This window comes from Mycteria americana, chromosome Z (assembly GCF_035582795.1).
Source record: "Mycteria americana isolate JAX WOST 10 ecotype Jacksonville Zoo and Gardens chromosome Z, USCA_MyAme_1.0, whole genome shotgun sequence".
In the NCBI taxonomy this organism is placed as follows: domain Eukaryota; kingdom Metazoa; phylum Chordata; class Aves; order Ciconiiformes; family Ciconiidae; genus Mycteria; species Mycteria americana.
The window spans coordinates 20068467-20093721 of record NC_134396.1 but is presented as its reverse complement, the minus strand read 5'-3'; the positions used below and the strand labels follow the sequence as shown (position 1 = coordinate 20093721).

The following is a 25255-nucleotide window of genomic DNA, read 5'->3' as shown; positions in this document are numbered from 1 at the left end:
CTGCTTACTGCAGCCACAAATGAGAACAATTGTTTTCTTATTAGGAACTCCTTGCCCTGGTCCACAGTGTTCCACTGATACCACTAACTTTCATAACAGATGACCTAATAGAATTTGCCATACCCATGTTGGCTTTCACCAGACATTAGCCTACAAACATGTAACACCCCAAAACATGAAAAGACAGCAATAATGAAATAGCACTTACAGTAATCACAGCCTTGCTCAGACAGATAGAGCCTCTGCAACCGTATTCTGTTTCATCTTCGGACTTGTAATAACTGAGTGTGCTGCTTTTCAGAGTTACCCATCGATCCTGCCACCCGTGAATGTAGTTGGTCCACTGTAAAAAAAATTCCAAAGATCAGCTAATAGAAAAATAACAATAAAAGACAGTGTGGCTCAGGCTTTCAAGCACCAGGAGAAAAAAGGCAACTTATTTTTAAAAGTTCCTCCCAATTGAGAACTTTATTCTGCTCAGAGCTCCTAAAATAATTTTACAAACTCATAAAGGTACTAAAAACCAGTTGTTTCAAATGAACAGTAAGATAAGATGTCTTGACTGCAATTGCATTGCTAAGGCCAGTTAAAATAAAAGTAATAAACATACTAATGACACAAACTGAGGACAGGGGGGAGGGGAAAATCAAATGTTAATCACTAAGGTGAGTTTAGCCACTGGATTTAAAATCTGGAGGTAGCCCAAAAGCCAAACTTAAGTGGAACATGAAATAATTTATTTTATATAAAAGTTAATTTCTACAAAATTGTTTTACTAAAGTATCTAGTTCTCTTCGTATAAATACAAACATATCATTATCCCACAGTACAGTATAAGACTATTGTACTGCCTAGAGTAATCAGTTCTTTATCAATTTAATATTGCCCATAGATACTGCTTTAGGTTTTAATTCCTAACCACTTTCTCATTAAGAAGATAATAGCTTATGAGCAGACACCCAATCATCCTTTTGTTGTTCAGACTCTTCTAGGGACTCCATATTCACACATGGAATGAAACTGATATTCCAGGAACAAGTCCTGGATTCATCCTACAGAGATCTAGTAAGAAGTGACTAAAAGTTCTGGTTATATTTAATCTTATATATAAAATCTTATATTTATCTTTATATGTTATATATATAATCTTATATTTGTAACATCTTCCCAACTGCACTTTGTAGAATCATACGACACTGATAGAGCATCAGGACTGTTCTCTGACGCTGAACAGATGATTCTTCTCATCTGACTGTACACCAGTGCTTGGTCTTCAATCACAATGCAAATTTTATAAATTAGAAAAAATTGAAACAAAAGTCTCAAAAATAGTTTTATCATGCAAGCACTTCTTTGATCATGACAACCGTTCTTTGACAAAAAGCTCTGAGAAATAAGCTCTTTTTAGCATTTAAGTCTAACCATTATTCATCATTTTGTAATATATAAATGGGGGGGGAAGTTGACTAACAGGCTCGTTTCCACATTATACTACATGAATTAGTTAATACATGTCCCATAACTACATGCTAACTCTGGTAATAACAAGAGGTCTAAGGAAAACAAATTCTATAGCTGAGAATTTACTAACAATTTTTAAGCATAGGTAAGACCTTGATTTGCTTTCCAAAGATAAAGCCCTTTTTCATCTCTTAATACACTGAATTTCTAAGTTTAGTATTTCTGAAAGAAAGCCTCAGCTGTGCTCAGTACATGAACTGGTAGCACAAGCTGTCATGGAGGTATATTATTCCCCACTTTCCTCTTCCTGTCTCTCATGTTCCCAACTCCTCCCAGATGTGAAAGGCAGAGTTCAAAGTTATCTCGGGCAAAAGAGCAAGGGACAGGGAGGAAAGCACCTTTCCTTCACTGACAGAGTTAAGTGAGGCAAATGTAGCATTCAATCTTGCATTTGCTGTTGCAATGAACGCTTGCTGTTGCAATCAAAATGTGCCATGAATTAAGAGACTCCTTAAAGTATACTAGGTAGGCACAAGGTTTGACAAAGAAAAGACCACTGCTTTTTCCAGCATCTAGATTCTTGTGCTTCAAGAAAGAGTCTTCCACATTGAAGTTCTTTCTTCGCATCCACCTTAAAATTGTTAGCAGGAAATACAATGGAAAAAAGCCTAGAGTTCTGAAACATTTAAAGAGACCAGCAGGCTGTACTTCTAATAAGCTTCTCTTACCAAATTACTCCATTTTCTTCAAAGCTTCTGTCTTTACTGAAGGGTGGAACAACTGAAACACTACTAAGCACACAGAGAACTGCAGCCCACTTTTATTGCTTTAGAATTTAATTATGCACAATAAGATACCAAAACCAGGTATTTCCTTAGTAGACAGTTTAGTATGCTATCATTTCATTTTAATTAGTCTCAAGTATTACCAAGGCATCAACTAAAAAAAGGTAAACTTATCCCTCAAGCACATTCACTGCAACAGGTTTCACCATACTTGACTATTCGGATTATATCCCATGTTCTCACAGGAAAGGCAGTGCCAGCTACACTCGGCATAATCATCCAGAAAAATAAAAAGTTTGCACATACCTAAGCTACAGAATGTCAGAAGACAGGGCCTCACCTGCTGCACCCGTAAGAAACAGCACCTGGACTTAATAAAGTATTTAATTTGCCAACATAAAAATCAATTACATCCCACAAATTAAAGTTTCTAATGATGGAAGTATCTAATCAAAGGAAAACTTTGCAATAGAAAAAATAACAATAAAACTACACTAAACCAAACCCCCACATTTTAACTGTTGTAACATCTCACATCCATCTCATCCTCTCCCTTCCCCATCCACTATTAGATGACAAGATCTTACAAATGAAAGCAAAGACCCTTCTTTTCTTCCAACTGTTCTTCTCGTCTCTGAGGTCAGAAACATTTTCAGGCTGAAGGAGTTCACTGAGTGCCTCACAAAAAGCAGAGTGCTAACCCTGTTATGGCTGTTTTCTCAGCATCCATGGCCAGTTTATGATCTCTGTATCCCATGACCTGTGCTTCCTATGCTGGCTTGTGTCCAGCCTTATCATGTAGGGCAAGAAAAAAAATTCAAAACATACTGCTTTAATTCTAAAGATATTTCAACATTATTCTGAAGGTTCTTTCTGTGATAAAAAAACTGCATGAAAACTTAGTAATTCAATATTCAACTTCAAAGTCCTCCTAAAACCAAAATTTCCCAGTATCACCTGACACATACTTGCAAGTCATCTTATTTTCAGTTATAAAAGAGCACAAATTATGTTTATTTTTAAAACGGGGAACAAGCTTTAGGGCATTTTTCCTTCCGTTCCTCCCCACCTCCCGTGTCTCCTGCTGCAGAGTATTTTACTGCCCTGTTTTGATACTTGGACTAAAGCCTGTGCCGCTCCTATGCCACTGCCCGCTCCTGGGGAGCAACCAGGGGCTGCGCCTGCCTTCAGGAGCTCCCGGGGAGACGAGCGGGGTGCCGCGGCTCCAGCCCGCACCCGGGCCCGCTGCCGGCTCCAGCCAGGAGCCTGAGACGCCGGGGCGACGCCCTCCCCCGGCGCACCCGGCCGCCTCCTCCTGGGCCCGGCTCTCCGGAACCTCAGGCCGGGTAGCCAGCGGGCTCGGGGTGGCAGGGACCCCCGGGCCGGGCGGCACCGACGCCTCCCCCAGCCGCCCGGCCGGGCTGAAGCCGCGCCCGCGGCTCTCCCCCGAAGAAGGGCTTTCTCCCGGGGTGGGGAGGGGCGGGCGGCAGCTGCGCAGAGGCGGGGGCCCGGCGGCCGGGATGTGCCGATGCCCGTGGCTGAGGGAGGGGGCGCGGGCCGTTGGCGCCGGCCGCCGCAGCGGCTGCCTGGCAGGCTCCCCGCCGTCAGGTGGCGGCTGCTCCGGCTGTGCCAGCGCCCCCCGCGGAGCCTCCGGCCCCCTCACCAGGCCCCTCGGCCTGATCCTCCGGAGCGGGCGGGAGACAGGGGGACGGGGCTGACAGCCCCCGGCCAGCCGCGAGGCAGGGGGGACCGAAGCGCGGAGAAGGGAAGTGAGAGGCCGCGGGGCGCGGGCTGCGGGGAGGGGGGAGGCGGCTTACCTTGCTCAGCACCCCGCAGAGCTCAGCAGGCAGCCCGAGCTCGGTCTCGGGGTCCTCCTCGGAGCCGGAGGAATTCCAGCTCTGGTTGTCCGACATGGAGACCCGAGCCGCAGCCACCGCCGAGCAGGGAAGAGCCGAAGCGGCCCCCACCCACAGCAGCCTCAGCCTCCTGCTGTCGAAGGGACGGGAGCGGCGGGCTCTACCTGAGCGGCACCGCTCCGCGCCCGCGGGTGCCACCAGCGCCGCCCGCCCCTGCCAGCGGCCGGCCGGCGCTGAGGCACGCAGGCTCGGGCTTCCCCCTTCACCGTAGCTCCGCGGCCCCCGCCCGAGGCAAGAGCCACAACATAGAGGTGGCGAGGGAAGGAGGGGCGAGCGCGCGTCCGCCTGCCGCGCACTCCGCTCACAGCTCCGCCGCTGCCGCCGCCATCTTACGCCAGGAGGGTGCTCTCTGCTACTATTTACCAGGTCCGCCCCACGCCCTCCCGCCCAGCCCCGCCGGCCGGGCCGCGCGGCGCCTGACGGGAGTTGTAGTCTTGCCCCGCGCAGCGGTAAGCCCGGCCACCGCTGCTTCTCGGGAAAGGTAGTTTCTGGTGCTCGCTGGTGCAGCACGGCCTGCTGGGAGGTGTAGTCCGCCGCGGCGGCCGTCTCCCTCCCGTCGGCAGGTGGCCGCCATCTTGGTTTCGTCGTGTCTGTGGCGCTAGTGGCGGGTTTCGCATCCGCGTTCCCGATGAGGTGGGGAACTCTGCTCCCGCTGCCGCCGGGCGAGGGCAGCGGTGCTGCTTGGGGCGATGTTTGCTTTATATTTTGTGGGGTGAGGGAGGGCTTTTTCTTTTATGAGGTGAAGCGTCTCTCCGGCCCTGCTTGCTTTCTAGTGTGAGAGATGTGGCCTCCTCTTCCCTGCCTAAAACCGGCGGGACTCAGGGGGTGAGCGCCAAACCTTTCCCTTGACAAAAATGGTGGCTGCGGAGGCCGCAGGAAGGGGCGGGAGGTGCTGCCGGCTCCCGGGTGAATTGTGAGGGGAGGGCGGGCCGTCCCGCCGCAACTAACGAGTCTCTGCCGCCCGCGCGGGGCTGGCGGGCACCTGCGCCGCTCCCCGGGGCCGCGGGGCGAAGAGGCCGCTAAGGCCCTCGCCTTGCGGGCGGCGGCGGTCGCGGTTAGGCGCGGCGCGCCAAGTAGCCGCGCTGTGCGGCCGCCAGTGGGCTCGGCAGCCCGCTCCTTCCCGACGGACGGGGCGCCTCTGCGCTGTCCGCTTTCGTTCTGCTTCACCGGCTGTGCCCAAAGGCGTGCGATGAGCAGAGCGGAAAGTGGCGGTCAGCAGTCTGCCTCAGCTGCGAGGTAGCGGTGTCCTGTCTTTTATTTGCCTAATGTTTCACAGTTAAGGGAACGAAACGATAATTTTTTTTCTTCAGACTTACGTCTGAGGTATGTGTACTTGCCGATATTTATGGGCGGAAAAATATTTGCAGAAAGGGAAAAAAGGTAGTTGAACGTGTTATTTCACAATTTATGAACAGATGTAGTGGGCTGGGAAGGACTCAAGATTTGTGGTGGCTCATCTCCTTTCTCGTGATTTCTTTAAAAAAAGTGTTAAATAGCGTTCGTTGACGAAACTTCAGTTTTGGAACACACGCTTCTGGTTATATTGCAAGAGCAATGCTGTACAATTGTATTTTCTCTGGCTTCCTCCATGTGACAAATCATTGTGTAATTTTTCCATGTTATGCTGCTTGAAAGTTTCCATTGAGGTTTTATTATTTTTTTGACAGAGCTCATAGTATTGACATGCATAGTTATATGCATTCCCTATATATGTAGCAGCTAAAAGTTAAATAATACTAGTACCAGTTCAAAGTCTCTGGTATAACAATATTTACAATGAATGCAGCACTGAGAGTGATTGGTAAAGCAGCATCATTGTCCTAAACAATTAGAAGTAAAGAACAGCCACAGATGTCTTAATATTTGTGTAATCACTGGAATGCACAGAAAAATTTTTACGTGAGTCTACTGTAGGCACTATTTTAGACAGTTTTCTAATATATAAAATATTGTTGAGAAACTATGTTCTTTGATTTACCAGCTGTTTGGAAAGAAACCAAACAAGATATTTTTTCTTAGTGCCTGTTGCGATGTACTGCATCTGTTAAGCAAGCAGAGTGGCTGAGTTTTGTATATATTGATATGTATGACAATAATTTATAGTTCTTCACTGCAGCATGTTGATGAAGTTACGTGGTATCACCTGGAAAGCCAGTTGTGTTTTCCCTATGAAACTCTGAACTTCTTTCTCTGTCCTGATTGAGAGCAGGAGGTGATGTCTGAGCAAGTCCTTTTGGCAGTGATGTGTGCTACATAGCCATGCACTGTCGTGCTTTTAGTCTAGGACTATTCACCTAGGTCCAGAAGTAGCTTTTTTTTTCTTTTTTTTTCTCTCCACAACATAGACTGACTCAAACAGGTGTTAAAAAATAAAAATGCCATGGGTAGTATGCTTTCAGGTTAACAAACATATTCATCCCTGTTAGAGAGAATATTTGTTTAATTATTAATTCTAGCTAATATTTTATAACCAAATTTTAAATTAATAAATACTGGATGCTGAAAGGTTTGCCTTTTCAACTTTTTGTATAAAGCTTTGCCTGTGCTGACTAATAGATCTTTTTACATCTGCCACATCTTCCTAATATGTCTTATTTTTTTCACAATGTCACCAACTCATGTTCTTCCAAAAGGTGTATTGGGATTATGAATACCTTCTTTCTAACTCTTCTTTCTATAACTCTTCTTTCTAATGTTCTGACCATCTTTTTCGTGTATAACTTTCTGTCTATTACTCTTAATGAGATCAGGCCATATCTGCATTAGCAAGAATGTGGTGCAGCGGGAGTAGATTTGTAAAGGAAAAAATTTGGTGCTGAGGACCTTAAGTTCATCTCATATATGCTTTAAGACATGTGTCTTCCAACTAGCACTAGTCTGGTCCCATGGAGGGCACCCGCATTAGCAATTGTAATGCGTTAGGTGTGCTCTGAAAGCACAGTCTTCCAGCTTAGTTTAATTTGAAAGGAATCTGGTTTGCCTTCTCCAAGACCAATCTGGAATGCAAACCAAAGCCTGGGAAATGGAGATGATCAAACTGATATGTTGATGTAGACCACTTACTCTCTCTACCTCCTTCTATGCCTTTTCCGTTGGACATTTATTTTGCCCTTCATTGCTGTGTTTGTTCTTTCATTGGAAGCCCCAGTACTCCATCTGTACCCCTTCTAGTATCTTAGAGATTGCGAGAAGTTTACAAATTATTGTTTTCACTGGAAATAGTCATCACCTTTGCTAGAATAGTGGAACAGATACTGTTCTGTATTGCTGATATACTACTTGTAATAAAAAAATGTTTCTTTGAGTTTTACTTCTAAAGATGTCAGTCATAAACATGATAAAGTAGGTAACTTTAGAAATATCTGGGGTTTTTCTTCTCCCTTTTTATATCTCTCATTTCCACTATTGTATCTTCTGTTTTAGCGTGTTCATTGTATGTTATTAAATCACATTCACCACTAGTGTATAAACATTTTCTAGTATGTTCATGTTCATGGTTTTGTTTTTCTTAAATTTAAGACTATCTTTCTTAAGAGGATCCTTGAAGGAGTTTTGTTTATGCCACAGCATATTGCCTAATAGTATAGGCTCTGAGATATGAATGATTCGGACAGTTTTTTCTAAAACAATTGTGATCTCTGTGAATTACTGTATTAGGGTTTTTCTTCTAAGTAAAAAATATAAACAGAAGATTACTGCTGTTTATGAATATATTGGCAATAAACACATACCTGTAGAAATGAGGTTCCAGATAACTACACCACTCTGGTGTAGTTTTTACTGATGAATGTTGTTAATAATAGTTAAGTTCCTTCGTTATTTTCTTTATGGATTAAACTGCTAAAACATTTTTTTTTCAGTAATCTAGAAGTACTAGGAAAACTTGGTTAGAAACTTGAGATAAATCTTGAAGTTTAAAAGGTCTTGTAAAATGCTGAATAGACACAGAAGAAGATGCCCCAGTTCTTTGCCCTTTGAATAAACTTTGAAGTTTTAAAGACATGATTTTTTTAGACAGAGAAGCTGAAAGCAGGATTTACAGCAGAATTGTACTGCATCTTGCCTGGAGAAATAAGTGAAGAATTATTCAAAGAGTTTGATGAATGGCGAAAAATACGTATTTTGACATTTAATTTTGGGCATTGTCAGAAGCAGTCTCTATTATCTGTTTACTTTGCAGTGTGAATTATTTACTTTTTAAAAGGATTGAATTGTCTGTAATTTGTTATATCTTAAAGCCAGTGAGTACAGAAAAGCATATTTCTAGGGCTTTGTTTTTTGAAGGCTAATTCTGGGTGGTTGCATGCGATCTATGTTTTTGTAAAATGCTGAGTCAGCGGCTACTTGAAAAAATAGTCCCATTCAGCCGTGTCAGCTTTGGCACTTGGAATTTTCACTTCTGAGAATCCTGGCCTGGTTTTCTGTTCAGTATTAATTTATCATGTACCTTGACATTTGTAAAAATACTTACATCTTTCTTAGAAGATTCTGTTTTCTGTGGGCTAGATCTTATCATATATTGAGAGAGAGAACAGTAAAAGAGTAGCATTCAGTTTTGAATGCGCTATTAGGGAACCTAGGTGGTTAACACTGTGTATATTAAATGCTAATAACACTGTTGCGCAGTTCCTCCTGCCAGTTCTTTTCTTGTAAATCACTACAGGATTAAAACTGACAGGAGTCGTCATCTTGAGGCTATTTGGAAACCAGGTTTCTAAATACCAAACCCCTTGGGGCTAAAAAGAATTGAGCAGATAGTTCAGAAGGACAGTCCGACGTGCTTGCTTGCACATGTCTTTGTTGGTGGTTTATCCTGCTGACAAGGAGAGACTTTAGAGCAGCTGATACTTAAGTCATTATCGGAGGAACATGTTTTTATAAGGAAATGACAGTTAAGGAGTTTGTCAAATTTGATCCCATCAGCCAAAATGTTTCCTTGCCACATGAATATTCAGAAAAGACAGGTGCGCTTCTTGTCGGAAAGTATGTAATGTAATGTTACTGTCTTGGGATAAAATCCTTATCCAAGTAATGAATAAATCAAGTAGTATGAAATCAAATGCACTACTGGAGTTTGTAGTGTAACATTTTAAATATCAGAAATGTTAAAAATATTCTAGAAGGGTTGAATTTTCCTAGTTTGTTGAATGTGTGTTTATTCATGTCTTAGAAATTCAAGAAATAAAGCAATGCATTTGTGGGAAACCCATTGTTCAAATGGCCTGACTATTGTTGGTACATTAATTTCTATACCAAGGTGGGTTAGCTGGGTTTTAGTTCTTTTAATGATGGTGGTTTGAACAGTTGCATGCACAGCCTAGATTAAGATACTTCTGTGCAGTGAGTGCAATAAGAAGTGTAGCTATGTGGCCACCAGTTCAATCTTAATTAGCAATTGGAGTAAAAACAAAGTGGTGTCCGTTAAAAATGTTGATTTAGAAGAGTTGCAGTCTTATTGGGAAGGTCTTGTGTAGTTTTTTTTGTTTATTACTTATAGTATTATTTCAGCAGTATGCAAAGACTTTGTTTTGAAGTGGCCTGTGATGTGATTTCCAGTTCTAATAATTTCCAGTGCAAGGGAGACATTTGAAAGGTTGGGATTGAGAGTTAGTCTTGAATCAGTCTGCTTGGCTTGTTTGTTCTACATTCACTCTTCAATTCTTTATTCTTCGAATATTCTTCAATGCTTGGCAAAAAGTAATGAAGTAGGTGGAGAAAGTATTTCATGCTTACTTGTGAAGGCATTTATCTTTTGAACATAGAGTGATCCGTACTACACCACACTTGATTTTAGCCAAAAGCCTGAGAATTGATCCTTTGTGGTCAAAACTGGATGCAGTAAGTCCTAACTTTGTTAATTGTTTATTGTGCTTTCAGTGCTTTTACAGAACTCCTATTAACATCTTGACCTTGTCATTGAAATTAAGGGTAATACTGATTTTCTTGTGATGCAGCCTATGTAATGACAGGATTCCTGAAGCTATCCCTTCATCCATTCTCTACATTTGTACATGAAGTTAGCTGTTACAATTTTGTTTTGTACTTGCTAAAGTAAGAATAGAAGAGTTTAAATAAAGGAATCTCTGAAACATTTTAATCAAGGGATAATAGGAAGTTTAATTTGGGCTCATACTACAATAAACGAGGTGTTAGATTTTGATGAAATGTTATTGGAGGCTTTTATGAGTTTTACAGAAATTAAAGAAACTCTTTAATTTAGATCCTTGTTTTAGCCATTCTAAAAATAATAATTAAAAAATCATATAGAAAGGAGTCTTTAATAATTGTGTTGCTATTTGCAACATTGGTATTTTTTTACGCACTGTGGAGGCTTACTCAGGGCAATTGGGATGTAAAAGATGGTCCTTTACATCTGTAATATGTCTTGATGCCTACGTTTAGCTTTTGAGCTATGGGGGAAGTAGGCACTTGTGTATCTTAGTAACTTCTTTGCATCTCACTATTGGCATGAGCATCTGTGATAGCAAAGATGTCAGAATTTGATTTTCTTTATGAGGACTGGTACACAATTTACATGCATCAAATCATAATTCAGTATATAAATAAATTCTTTTTCAAGCTTTTCCATACTGGTGTCATTTTCCAGTCCTCGTATTTCTTCACAGCAAGTTGTTAATGCTATCAATAAAAGGCAAACTGTTAACATACTTCGCAAGTGTTAATAACCTGCATAATGACACTGTGGCCACTGAAATGAATATTCTTAGAAATATTTTTTTACTTTCTTACATATTATTTTATTACACAAAAATAATAATATGAAGGCATTTAAGTTTTCACACAACACACAGAGTTTCTGTTGCTGGAATTGGTGGACTTTTACTGAAGACAGGCTGGAGGAGTGGCACAGGATCCAATACAAGCCATTTCCTTCACGCTAGTTGAGTCAGCTGTCCAAAAATATGCTAAATTTGAGTAAAGGTAGAGGCACTTGAGATTAAATTATTGCTCTGATCTTACTGCTGTTTCAGTCTCTTGTTACTTTCATATACTATATAACCCTGTCTGACTGGTTCAGTGGAGTTTCTGTGCCTGCTCCACGAAGAGTTTGATTGGGGTTTTATTAGCGGTCTTTTTTCTCCTGTAAGCATCCCAGGTTACTAACAAAGCTTCCTACACAGTAATGCTATTCTGTAGTTCCTCTCCACTTTTTTGTTTTGCATCAACTGTTGGCATCCACTGCCGAAGTCTTCCTCTTTACTTTTAGAAGTCCTTCCAGTAGCAACTGAAAAGTTACCTCCTCCACTTATAGATGATTCTCCTGCTCCCTTCCCCCCATTTCCAAATCACAGGAATAATAGGATAGTATTTAATTGTAGACTGCTTTCACAGTCTTCTCTGATTTCACACCCTACTTACTCAGTATGATACTGAGAAAGATTTAACGTGTTCTGTTAGAGGAAACGGCTCAGTCTTGCAGCAGCTTCTTGAGGTGACAGCATGCCAAAAATATGTCACTCTTTGCCTAGTGTTTCATTAGGCTTTAAACCTTTACCCACTTTTTCCAAGTTGTTTTAGCAAAAATTTTGTAAGATTGCGTCACCACAAGCTAAATGTTTTCTCTAGGTCAATTTTCCATTAAAACAGTTACTACTTGTCCTTACCAGTTTCTACACTGACATTTTGTTCCCATTTTGCATAGTGCTTCAAACTGTGCTTCTCCTGTGTTTCCTTTAAATATTTCCATTTTCATTTTGTTTATGGCAGATGAACCACTGGTTTTATCTGACAGCACTATATCTGTTGTCTTACTGTAGCTTTTGTGATTCATTTCAATATGCTAAATATTTTACATATTTTTTTTCAGGCCTGTTAATCTGAAACCAAGGTAAACTTCAGGTTCTGTTCTTGTTAAGCAGCTGAAAATTGTATCACTTTTTATTCATGCTTTCCATTCTGTACACCTTTAAGCTTTGGTGGAGAACTAATGTCATGTCCTCAAATAAATGTTTTCTTCTTAATTCCACCTAAAGGTATTATTTGATATTTATACACTTTACCATCTAGTACTAGCAATGTATTTTGTTCCACAAAAGAAGCTGAAAAGATAAAACACATCAGGAGACCACCATTTGTGAGACTTTTTAAAGACAATTATTTTCTCCATCACTGTTATCAACATGGTAATTTTTTTCTCCCTGGATATATAACAGTGTGATGGAGAAGGCTTTTGACTGACACTGAATTAGTGTTTAAAGCCTGTGCTATAAAACTGAGCCTTTAAGAGTGATCTGAATGAGGAGGGGGGAAAGATTTGTATATGCTAGGGATAAAGACACTTTCAGGAATAAGGATCAGCTAAAAAATGTTGCAAAGACTAGAATAAGAAATGGAAGCAATCTTGTGTTCATTCCAGCTTCTTAAAGGGAAAGAGTGATAAAAGAACCAGGGGGAATAGTGGATGGGCATTTACCTTGAGGAAAGAATTTTTTGGGAATTGTGCCCGTTACTTACCAGAGATTGCCAGTAACAATGGAATTATTGTGGAGCTAATTGATATGGGGGTGCTTATGAGCTTGAGATGAAACTTGGAATGTTGTGTGGGATGCAGTGCTTCTACCTTTGAAGCCTAGTAAACCTGTTCTGGTAAATGTGTATGTTAACTGTAAGAGGTTGTCCTACTGTAAGTGAAAAATTTATGAAGATATTCATCATGGTGGTCTTTTATTTGATAGATACACATAAGAGCTATGAAGCCATTCCCATTCCTAGTTGCCATTATAGTAGCTCAAGTGCTTCTAATGGGTCAAGAGAAGAGTTCTGATCTCTACATCACCTTCTGTTCTTTGAAATACAACAAGCTGGAGATAAACACAGCATTACTTAACCTGATCTAGCATCTTCGGAAGACATCATAAATAATAATCTGAATTAATGGAATATGATTAAAATTGGGATATTTTTGTCAGAATTTTTTTTTAAGTTGGCTTTCTTTAATATCTTGACTTCAGTCGGCTAGTATGTTTCAGGAGAAGATCTTCAGGAAAATATGAACATTGCCACCATTAATTTTAAAAAGTCACCCATGTGGTTCTTTAATAGCAAAATTCATCTCTACATGCAAAAATATATAATGACCTGCTTCAGTTTGGTTACGGATGAGGCCCACTTAAGTCCTGGAGTGGGGAAGTGGCATTTAAAGAAAAAATGTAACACTCTTAGATTTGTGTAATTTGTGGGTGTTTAATAGAGCTGCTGTACCTGCCTGAAAGGGTGTGGCTCCTCCAAACAGGAAGGGCTTCTGTCACAGAGAGCAGCTTGAAGGGGAAGTTTAGGAGTGAATGTGCTTCCTGCATGAGAGTAAGGCTGAAGTGGTTTATGACTCAGCAACTTGCAGTAGGAAGTTGCTGCATACAGAAATTTTTTCTGTATGCTTTTGCAGTAATAAATACATGTTAAGTAATTTATGCCAGTATCACACTTGGATTCTGCTTATTTTAATCTGGCAAAATTAAGACCACAGGTTCATGCTACAGAGGGTAAAATTTGCTTTCTTTAGCTTTTTAAGATCAATAACCATATAATTAGAGTTTATCAAAGGATTCAGCTAGTTATTTTCATAAGCAACAAGGGAAGGTGTCAGAAGTTCACATATCAGAAGTACCTGCATGTATAAGAAATTACTCGTGGCAGTAATTGACTAGTAAAGGCTTGGTAAGTCCTATTAGTTGGATACCATGACTCTACGAATTAATGGGAAAAAAGAATGCATGAATTTTATCCTGAATTAAACAATAGAGTTTTATTCAAAACTTTTAATTTAAGCCATCTGTTTCTAAAAGATGAGCTTTAACACAAACAAAAGTTTTAAATTTGAGCTAGAAATGACTGAGAAAGATTCTATGGCTTGTTTCAAGCAGGAATGAGGACTAAATGAACAATGGTCTTCTGCAATTTAAAAATAATTCAATTTCTTTTCTTTTAATGTAATAATCTAGTGAGCAGTGTGTTGTGTTTAAGGCCGTGTTGTTTCATCTGACAGGAGAACATACAGGCATAAGTCTCATGTGCATGTATAAAGTACTAGCCTTTACCTGAAGTTGGTTGTCTCAATTATTTCTGTAAGGGAGCTTTTAAAAGAGCATACTTTTAAGTTAATAAAAACGTAAAATCTTACTGTCTCCAAACACTGATAGAGTTGCAGGTGGCTTTATGTGGTGAGTGTGGCAGGTCAGCCACTTTACAGGAATACAAGTTGTAGTGGTTTAGCCCCAGCCGGCAGCTAAGCACCACACAGCTGCTCGCTCATTCCCCCCCCAGTGGGATGGGGGAGAGAATCGGAAGAGCAAAAGTAAGAAAACTCGTGGGTTGAGATAAGAACAGTTTAATAATTGGAACAAAATAATAGTAATAATAATAATGAATTGTAAAGAGAAGGAAAACAACAAGAGAGAGAGAGGAACAAAACCCAAGGGAGGGAAAAAGGAAAAAAAAAAAAAGAAAAAAAATGATACAACTGCTCACCACCCACTGACCGACACCCAGCCAGTCCCCGAGCAGCGACCCCTACCCCCCAGCCAACTCCCTCAGTTTATATACTGGGCATGACATCATATGGTATGGAATAGCCCTTTGGTCAGTTTGGATCAACTCTCCTGGCTGTGTCCCCTCCCATTTCTTGGGCACCTGGCAGAGCATGGGAAGCTGAAAAAGTCCTTGACTAGTGTAAACACCGCTTAGCAACAGCCAAAACATCAGCGTGTTATCAATATTACTCTCATACTAAAATCCAAAACACAGCACTATACCAGCTACTAGGAAGAAAATTAACTATCCCTGCTGAAACCAGGACACAAGTCTTCATATTTGTGAAAAGTATGTTGTTTTCTGAATAAGTAATTTTCTTTTTGTATTGTTCAGCTGAAACTTAGAAACAAATATAGGATTTAAATTCTTTTTTTCAGGTGTTAAGTGTTAAAAGAGGTACTTGTTTACAAGAAGTACTATGGACATGAAAAAAGTTGGCAACAGCTCTTGCAATGATGGAGTTCTGCTTAGAATGGGCCTCAATGATAACAAAGCTGGAATGCAAGGTTTGGATAAAGAGAAAATCAATAAAATCATCATGGAAGCTACCAAGGTTGGTTTGATTACTCTTTTCCTGATGCTTTATCTGTTCTCCAGTATCATAAGGCCCTCTGCCTTCCGTCCCCAAATTTTATCCTTCGCATGTGTAAATGGAGGGCAGCTTCTAAAAAGAAATGCATGTATGAGGAGGAAGGAGAGGGACTGTAGCTTAGTGTACCGTAGGGTACTGCTGCATTCATTCACGGGGACATGGAGGAACACAACTGAGTGCAGCCTTAGGCACTCCCTTTTTGCCCGAAGCAGTACATAAATATCACAGCATTGTCCAGAGGTAATTGTGAAGGTTTCAGCTTCCTTAGGCCTCTTGTTTTCCCCTTTTCCATTCCTTTTGCCTGCCCCATCGTTAATCAGCCAAGCAGATCTACCTCTATTGGTCATCTTCCTGTAACTGATTAACTTAATGTAATCAGGTTTTTCTAGTACTTTCAGTAGAATTTCTTTGTGCTTACTTCCTGTCTTCTTGACTGCCTTCTCAGTAGTCAAGAGGGGTGGCCAGTAGTGTGCAACTTTGTACCAAAGATCCACAAATCTACAAAGCATTGAAATATTAGTCCTCTTGTTATTGGAGAGTCTTCACATAGATATATGGGGATAACACTTTATTTGAGCAACGCTGTGTTTTCTTACTTTTCCTTGCACAAATGTGTATTTCACTTGGTGTCGCTATGGCCCTAGGTTATGTGCTTGATATTTTGCTCATTAATTCTGTGTTGACTACTATTGCTCTGTGGTAAAGTGCAGGGATGGAGGGGAAGCAGAAAACATACTACAAACGGCTCTTATTTGGCAAAGGTTTTTTTGCTTGCATTTTCACTTTGATGATACTTTATATGCTATCAAACCCCTTATTGATTAGATGTTTCTTCTACTTATTCTGTTCACTTTTTCTTCAAAACTTAGTGCTTTGTCAGACATATCCCTAATAATGATATTTGGATACATTATTTTGTCAGGAGAGATACTGTTTCATTTCCTGGTATGAAATAGAATGAACTGTAAAATGTGCTTTCAGAACTGATATACAGGCATCTATGTATTAGAATATATTTCTGTCAAAAAAAGCAAAATAAAATAGATACAAGAGATAGCTCGAGAAATCTGAAAAGAAGCATTGATTCTTTTTCTTAAGCTTTTCTTTAGTCCTCAAAATTACACCTGCAACCACCACCCACAATTGCATTACAACAAGATTTTATAGCATTTCAACTGTATAGCATTTACTGTAAGAGACTAAAAAAATTCACAGCTTAATAGGAATCTTAAATATTGGGTTGCTTCCCACAACAACAGTTTGGTACTTATTTCTTTCAATGAGTCTCAACAAGTCCTGTTTGATTGCAGAGGGGAGAAAAGATGAAATGCATACTGATATTGAAAGACAACACACTCTAATTTCTTCTAATTAGGGATTTCTTCTAAGCAATGAGACATGACACATTACAGTCTTGCCATTCATTCTTTTTATCATTATTATAAAAGTGGATGTTTTTGCTTTTTATATAAATGCCTGATTCTTATTTGACTATGGCTGAATTCTTGGCATCAGTGACAGTTTGGTAGTCAGAGGCTTTGAGCTAAAAATTTGTCCCCTTTTGCAGATTTTATCAGTTGGTTCAATAAAAGACATTACCTCTTCCTGAAAATGTTATTACTCTTGTAAGCTAAGCAAGTGTTGCAAGAAAAATATTTTATTTCCTGGTTTTGAATTCTCCTCTCTTCTGTTTCATTGTATGCCCTCTTTTCTTTGTTAGGAGTCAGGAAGGGAAGTCACGTTATCTGTCCTCTACGTGATTGTTGTCTTTTTATGTTTTCATTACATCTCCTTTTATTCATTCCTTTTCTTGAAGGAGCAATTACATGCTTGAGAGCAAGAGGGCTTTTTTATACCCATTTGCTTTTCCTCATCCTCCTCTTCCAAATAGCTTCTAATTCTGCAATGTCCTTCAAGATTAAATGGTCAATGAAATACTCAACATTATAAGTGGATTTGACTTTTACAATGTCATTATTTATTTCCATGTAGATTAAATGCTCAAATCAAGTTTTTTTAGAGTTTTATACTCCTTATCTTGGAGGTATTGCAAAGAATAGTTTGAATTTTATCTGCTATTTTGGAATTTTTGTTGTCAAGTGTTAGAACAAGTAGACATAGTAAGTGCTCTAAATAGTCCCTTATACTCATCAGTGTATAGGGGATCTGAGAAGGAGAAATAATATTTGTGCCATTTAAGGAGAAGGGTGAAAAGCACCACTGGCCTCTTTTGTGTATCATTTACATGCAAATTCAAAGTATGCATTAGAAACAGTAACTGGGTTTTATGTTTTCTGTATTTAAAGATCCAGTGTGGTTGTTTGTAGGAAAAGACAAATAAAAACCTTAGTGCTTTTGCAATTGTCTTTCAGGGTTCTAGATTTTATGAAAATGAACTTAAGAAAGATCAACAAGTTAACCAACGAATTGAAAAAATGATGCAGCTAAAAGAGAAAATTACAACACAACAGCTCTTGAAAGCACAGCTGCAGGTACTAATCTTGTAAAGACTTTTTAAAGTAAATGGTGAATGATAAACATTTTGGTGTGTTCTAGTTTATTGCATTAAGTTCTTGTGATAAGCACAATGTTAACTACCATTTTGATGTTAGTCATGCAAGTAAAAGTGCATAATATTTTGGTGATGTAATCTTAATAAAAACTTATAGAAGAATAGATTGTAAAATCACTCTGAAGTGTTCTCTAAATGAGTAAAATGAAGCAAATTAATTCCTGTTCTTCTAAGTCTGATCAGTATAAAGTGATGTCATTATGGTTTATGTAAAAGTTTTGTTAAATACCTTGTTAGTAAGTATCATATCAGTCTTGAGTTTATTTTCTGTTTTTATAATATATGTATATTTGTGTTCAATGGGCTGCAATGAGATGAGGGAGATCACAGTTGTCAATGCTTCTGGATATAATTTATTCCTTATTTATGCTAGTTAATGAAAACAATCATCATGGCAAGCAGTCACAAGAAATACAAGTATCCTGAACTAGAAAGATGAAGAGGCTATTTCTCTTCTCAAATGCTAATGATAGATAATAGTATCCAAAGTATTAATATGTGTGAAAGGTTGTTAAAAGAAAACAGCACCAAGGTTGCACACTAAACATTCTTAGGTGCAACAAAATTAAAGTTGCTTAAAGAAGCTTAATTCCTTTCCTTTTTCATTTGTACTGTGATTCAGTCTTTAATTACATGATTGCTCGCTATTTTTCCCTAACAGGATTCCTGCTTCATTCAGTGCACAGTGCAGACAGTGTTCACTGCGTGGGCAATTATTCAATATTTACTGTTGTCCTCATTGTTCAATGGGTGTCCCCAAGCTTTATTTGTTGTACACTAGTCTAATCCAGCTTTGAATGTAGAATTACTGACTTCTTTATAGGCTTTTTTATATTGTACATCACATAGTGTGAATTCTTTAAATTATTCTTGCAATACTCCAGCAAAGTAGAGTGATATTTTTGTTTTGTAGATGAGGAGCTGAAGCACATGAAGATTAAACACATCCATTAATTTTGAATGCCGTTGTGAGGATTATAGGTCCTGAGCTTTGGTGTACAATCTTTTTTTGTTCATTGCAGATTTGTAAATCTCTTCTGTAAATTAGGTGCCAGTGTCTCAAATTTGTGCCCAGAAAAGCTAGCAAATACTAAGTACCTTTGAAAAGTTTGTTAATAAGCTTGTGTGCCTCAACTGTTTTTAGTTAATCTTTAACATGGGTCAGTTGTCTCTGCTTGTCCGGTGGTTTGGTTTTTTTTTTTTGTTTCTGGGGTAGCTTTTAAGTCATTTAATTATGAAAAAATACTTCCATTTCCATTCTTCCTGTACCACAGAACTTTTCATTTTACAGAGAACAGTCTTTCTTATAAAATGAATGACGCAGATCCTATAAAATTATTGTATAGTTATGTAATTAAATAACATATAGTGCATTTAGGGAAAGCGCATAAATTTGAATTGCTTTGACTACCCTCATGCTGTCTTTTTCTGAACTTGGTCCTTTGATCTTGCAACGTAATATTATTTTCTTTTAATGTTTTGTATGAAAATTGCTTTCTATAGAAGAAAAGAAAAGCTTAAAAAAAGAGATAAATTCTTTCATGTGGGTCTTACTGGGACGTGAGTTTCAAACCCCATGTTTGAAATCTTTATGCCACTTGCTCAAGTAGCACTTGTCTTTATTTCCAGTGGAGTAACTGTTAAGCCAGCTGCCATACTGCATGAGAACTGTCATTAGAGGGGGATAACATGCACGCTTTTTTGCTGGCTAAGTTTAGATCTTTGCTGCTATAAAAACATCTCAAAAGCTTGGATTTTGGTTCCATCCTCTGTATGCAGATAAGCTCTGGTTCATGATTATTGTTGCCCTCATTTCTTCATCACAAGTTCTGACCCTTTTGCTCTCTCCTCTCCTTTCTTTTAATTTTTCCTATCCTGAATTTTCCTTTTCTTGTCCCACATCCCCAGATTACCATCAGCCCTCTTTCCAAAGCAGTCCTTGTCTATGCCTCCAGAGTCCCCATTGAAGTCCCCAGTCTCTTGGCCCAGCCAGTCTTTATCTGTCTGCGTCTAATATCCTAAATGCCTCCCCTTTTCCTGTCACTGACCCACCAGCTACTCTTCCCCAGGCCATTATCTCCACCTTTAACTTTGCAAGTCTTGTTCGTCCGATTTGGTTTTCTTCATATGTGCTGTGTGTTGTTTAATCAGCTTCTCTAGGTCTTCATATATGGATATAGTCAGCTCTTGTTATCTTCTTTTCTTCTTTATTGTTGTTGTCTGTCGAGTTCTTTAACTCCTCTTTTTAGTACTACCTTCTGATATATCATGACAGAATTTGTTCTCCTAAAATTTGTAAGTGGGAGGTACTCCAGAATTACAAAGTAGACATTTATCTACTTCTATGAATGCTGCAAGTTCTCATCTGCAGATCAAGTCTTGTTTGTAGGATGGTTAGACGCTCAGATACAGCTTCCTAAAGTGGCAGTTGATGTAAGTGCTGTAGTGTAAAAACAAATAAACAAATCCTTACTTACTGGATTTGGTGGACAACATCCTGGTTACATGGTAGTTTGAAGTCTTCCTAATGGATGTCATTGTTGTCTTGTAAAGGAAATTATATACTGTACATTGTCATGTAATTCTTAATTTTTGAAAACTTTTCTGTGACAGAGTTAGACTATCCTAACGACTTAAAGTGGAATTGCTTGAAATTCAGCAGTAGTTAATAATACTTTAAAAAGTATCCAGCTGCTAGCAGATTTGCAAACTGCTGTACTGATGTTTGCTATTTTTATCTATGTGGGTTTTATCCCAGATGTTTATCCTGTAAATAGTTAAAATGGTTTCACTGTTTGTTACCTCTTCACCTTGTCAGATGCTTTTACAAATATAAAAGAGTCTTACTGTCTTACTTTGACAAAGCAATTAAGATAGAAAACTTGTATTTTGCATCATGGGATAAGAAAGAATGAGAGGTTACTCTTTAAATTGTCTAAAAGTCACTATAAGCAAAATTGAACTGCGAATTAGAATTTGTACTTTTTAGGGTTTTTTTCATGTAGCTTAGAAATAAAAAACTTAGTATCTCTTTTTATCTTCAAAGGAAAATTGAAAGCAGCTTTTAAAAGCTTGTCAACTTGGCTTGCCTCTCAGGAACTATTCCATAACTTTCCTTATCTTACTAAGGAAACGTTCATAGGTGCCTAGAATTCTCTGAATACGTCTGGGTGTGTTTTGTTTTGGCGTATTACTTGTGTCAGTTGCTTTTGCTGAAGAGTTATCTTTTTTTATTTCTGATTAGTTTAATGTAATTTTACTTCATTCTTTAGATGCATATGTTAGCTGATCAGTAAGTATCATGTTAGAAATACATCTGGGAAGAAAAGGCAAAAAGAAGTTTGTTATAAATGTGATAAATTGAAATACAGAAGTTATATAACTAGAGGAGCACTTGACAGTATTAATTAACAATTTGAATTAGAGAGTAACCTGAAAACTATCTGTATAGTTTAAAATAAGGACGCTTTTCATGATTGTGGTGTGACTTGAACCCTTGCTGGATTAGTAGTGTAAAGAAAATAATGTAAATTCCCCACTTTTTTTTGTTGTTGTTGTTTGAATGGCTTTTCCCTTGTGCTTTTAGTTTTTCTAAACCAGTTTTCTCGGCCTCAGGGAGCATACTGTGCTCTTCTGTATGGAATAACCTAGTTTGAGGCCCCATTCTAGCCTTTCATCCCTCAAATCAACTTGGAACAAATCGGAGAAAAGATTTCGTAAATCATTACTCACCAATTTAGTTAGAACTTTCATAGCCACTTGCCTTGGTTCAAGTGTCTTCAGCTCCAAAGATGGGTTTTTGGATAAGGTTTTTATGGTTTTTATTAAGCAGCTCTGTCAAGGGGAAAAAGAGAGAAACTGTCTTCAAAGAACCGTGCAAAGTGCACGTAAACATTCCTCTCCAGGACCATAAACCCATTGCAATCAAGCCAGAGGCATTTCTGTAATGGTACCTTGATGTCACGAATGTGTGTGTATGTCCTTGTGCTTGCAAGCAAAGTGAAACTTTAGTTTCTTTTCACTACTTGCATTTCTTGAGCTCTATTATGCCTATTTGTTGTTTTTTTCTAGCAGTAGCAACCTTTTGCTATGTAAATAGAGGTTAGCATAGTAATTAGTATGGTTAGATAATCATAGTTTGATAGCACTCACTTCCTTTTTTTATTTTTTTTTTTATTTTCTCTTTCGCTTCTAGAATGATGTGTGGTACTGCAAACATAGTAATCTTAAATCTGTAGACCTTAAAAATAGCTTGTCAAATAATGCGCTCATGCTTTCTGGTGACACTCACAGTCCATACCTCATTCATAGTTGAAAGATATTTCAGAAACAAGCACATGATCTGCAAATCTTTTGGTAAAAGGATGCAAGCAAATTAAGCACAATTAAAGTATTTCATGGAGAGGTCTGTGTGCTTGGCCTCTGCCTCACAACACCATGGAGCTGATGAAGCAGAAGTGCTGCTCACAGTCTACTAGTAGATGATACACCTTTAACTCTTGGAGTGAAATGCACTTTCTATGTATGGACTTTTCTTTAAAAGTCACCTTGCAGTTTTGCTAGCAATCCAGCCTTATATGATATGGATTCCTGTAACAAATGTGGAGGAATTTTATGAAGGGATTAACAGTAGCTTACTTAGCAGTAAATGAACCTGTTTGTTTGAGACCTTATTTCTGACAAGACAAGATAGCTGGATCTGCTCTGTGAGCTGTTGGTCTTCTCTTCACCTGTATAGGCCAATTTTCTGAAGTGTGATAGCTTAATTTAGGAGTGTTGGAAATTCTCTAATAGCATGTTTTCAATTTTTTTAAATAACCTGTATCAGAGTAGCTAAAGCTGCATATTCAGTGGTCTTACAAAGTTTCTGTCTGAATCAGGTGATGCATCTCTTTTTTCCACATAAGTGGGTCTTTGTTGTTTGTTGGGCTGGGTTTTTTTTTCTTCGGGTTTTGGGGTTTTTTTTGTACCATTTGCTGCAGCAGTGTTCTCTCTGAGAGCAAGTTTCATCAGAAAGTTGGTTGGGTTTTTTTTGTTGGTGCTGGTTTGGTGGGGTTTGGGTTTGTTGGGTTTTTTTTAACGATATGCCAGATGCATTTGAGTTTTTAGGATCATCTGTACTGTTGCACTTCTGACAGGTTAATAGTTTTTCAGTTATTGGTTTATTCTGTTCAGGTGGACAAACTTGTGATAGAACTGGAACAGAGCCGCAACCTTAGCAGTACGATTGTACACATTGACATGGATGCCTTCTATGCAGCCGTGGAAATGAGAGACAATCCAGAGCTGAAGGAAAAGCCTATAGCAGTGGGATCAATGAGTATGTTGGTAAGGCCGAATGTCAAGCTAATACAGAAATCAATTACATGAATCTAAAGCCTAATAAACCATACAGTAATAACATAATATAATGACACTATTATAGAGAGAATTTTTATAAGTGTGGAAAAAATAACAAAAATAATAGAGGAAACATCTGTTCTTAGACTAGACCATGTAAACTGGATTTTATTTTTCAGTAAAAGGTGTATCAATGAAAGTTTAAAAGATGTAAACAGATTGAAGGGGGGGGGAGGGGGGGATATGCATATAAATTCTCAGCCTTGTCAGTCTTTTCTACATGGAGATATGTGATTAGAACTTGATTATTTAACAGTAAACTTCAGAAAAACTTGATTACTGAACACTAAACTTATTTAATCTCTCCTAAGTCCACCTCAAATTACCACGCTAGGAGATTTGGTGTACGTGCAGCCATGCCTGGATTTATTGCTAAAAAGCTATGTCCACATCTAACTATAGTACCATTAAACTTTGAAAAATATGGCAAAGTCAGTAAAGAGGTAAGTCTGAAAGTGCTCTCTAACCAAAGGTCAGTGTACTTGGTTTTAGACTCTATGAATACATCAGTTCTAGATAATATGAAAAGTGGTAGTGTAAATATTAAACTCTTCAGTGATGTGGCTTTGAACATAAGTTAAACAAAACATTGGTGCTTTTGGGCAAGCAGATGAAAAAGCATTGCATTCATCCATCTTGCCATTTTAATGAAGTCAGTAGTGATGCTGATGGAGATTTTCAAAACTGTAGTGAGCTAGTGATACCACTTGAGCCCTATTCTTAAAACTTCAAAACTGTGGGGCATAATCTAATTACTAGGAAGCTGCAAGTACATAGGAAACGTGGAGGTAATAATTTCATAAAATGCATAATCATAATTTCGAATGTTTATTACTGGAGAGAGAAGCAAAGAGCATTAGTGAGTTCTAAATGCAGATTCATTTGTTTTAAAAGAAGGGACTTGAAACAGAGCAAAAAATTAGGGAGAAAAGGAGTCACATTTTGCTTCAACGGAAGTAATTTTACTTAGTGCCAGGAGAAATACTTAGAAATATCGAAAATCCTGTTGTGGTTTTTAAAAAAAAAAAAAAAAAGGAAATAAAAGAAAAAGATCTTTTGTAGGTCTTAGCTGAAACTAGTGTATTGGCCCAAGTCTCCTAAGTTAAATAAAAGCATGCCAAGAATTATTTATTTGTTTTTATGAAGCCTCAATCTCTTCATATAAATAAAGTAAGCTAATTACTAATTTTGATCTTATTTTATTTTTCTCACTTCTGTAAAAAAGCATATATAAATATGAGTATTTCAGAAGGGGTTTGAACTTGTTAAGGATCTTGGATTTCATGACATGTATTTCATTTGTTGTTTGATGGGGTAAGGTATTAAAGGTTCAGGCTGATTTGGTTTTCTGGTGATGTTTTTGTCTTGGGATTTGGATTGAAAATACTTAAATTTATTTCATGTTGTCATTAAAAGTTGAGCAGTGAATCCTATCTTTAATCACTTTCAGAAAGATGAAGTGCATGTGAACAAATGTTGTGATACCTAAGAATTTGACCAAAACTCATAGAGAAAACATGACGCAGTCAAATTTTCCTCCTTCTTTAAAAAAAAACAGGGGAAAAAAAAAAAGGAGAAAAGGTAGAGATTTTATTTTGACCATTTAATTTATTATATTGCCTTTTGGGAAGATACCACTAAAGATTTTTCTAACCAGTTTTGCCTGTGGCATTAACCAGTGCTCTGAAACATTGGCTACAACTTTAGTTTGAATGTAATTGAAATAAAGCTTAAGTGTTGGGTTTTTTTTTTAACCTTTGCATATGTGATGTCTGACACACAGTGCACAGAAAGGCGCATCAGCTTACGTGCTCTGCTGAGTTCCCAGGTCCCCAGAGTTTTATTCAGATGGTTACTGCCGTGTCTGTGAACCTAGTGCCTGTGGAGTCCTTATATGCTGATCGTAATGACCTCTGCAGTAAAATACACTGTTCAAAATCTGTTTAGTTCTCACTTATTATTGATATCTTGCTACCTGTGA

General features: G+C 38.6%; 2 protein-coding genes across 16 annotated transcripts in view; one reads left to right on the top strand and one right to left on the bottom strand.

The window, feature by feature from the left end:
• The window catches only part of CERT1 (ceramide transporter 1), an 80754-nt gene extending 76251 nt beyond the window's left edge, over positions 1-4503 (bottom strand). For 3 of the 4 annotated variants that reach the window (XM_075526743.1, XM_075526744.1, XM_075526746.1), the window contains exons 1-2: positions 4064-4501; positions 209-343 (exon numbers count right to left, since the gene is read on the bottom strand). In XM_075526743.1, coding sequence (XP_075382858.1) covers positions 209-343; positions 4064-4159 — 231 coding nt within the window. In that variant the 5' untranslated portion in view covers positions 4160-4501. Of the gene's footprint in view, positions 1-208; positions 344-4063 lie in introns of all 4 variants that reach the window. The other variant, XM_075526745.1, reaches the window with a different exon arrangement.
• Positions 4504-4681: 178 nt separating this feature from the next.
• Positions 4682-25255, top strand: part of POLK (DNA polymerase kappa) — a 36244-nt gene continuing 15670 nt past the window's right edge. For 3 of the 12 annotated variants that reach the window (XR_012778977.1, XM_075526876.1, XM_075526867.1), the window contains exons 1-5: positions 4682-4795; positions 15088-15263; positions 17675-17794; positions 23050-23202; positions 23586-23717. Coding sequence is in view for 11 of the 12 variants with exons in the window: in XM_075526876.1 (XP_075382991.1) it covers positions 15129-15263; positions 17675-17794; positions 23050-23202; positions 23586-23717 (540 nt within the window). In the remaining variant the exon portion in view is untranslated. Of the gene's footprint in view, positions 4796-4855; positions 4875-5118; positions 5543-11990; positions 12012-14945; positions 14999-15087; positions 15264-17674; positions 17795-23049; positions 23203-23585; positions 23718-25255 lie in introns of those variants that run through there. The other 9 variants (XM_075526870.1, XM_075526871.1, XM_075526875.1 and 6 more) reach the window with 9 other exon arrangements.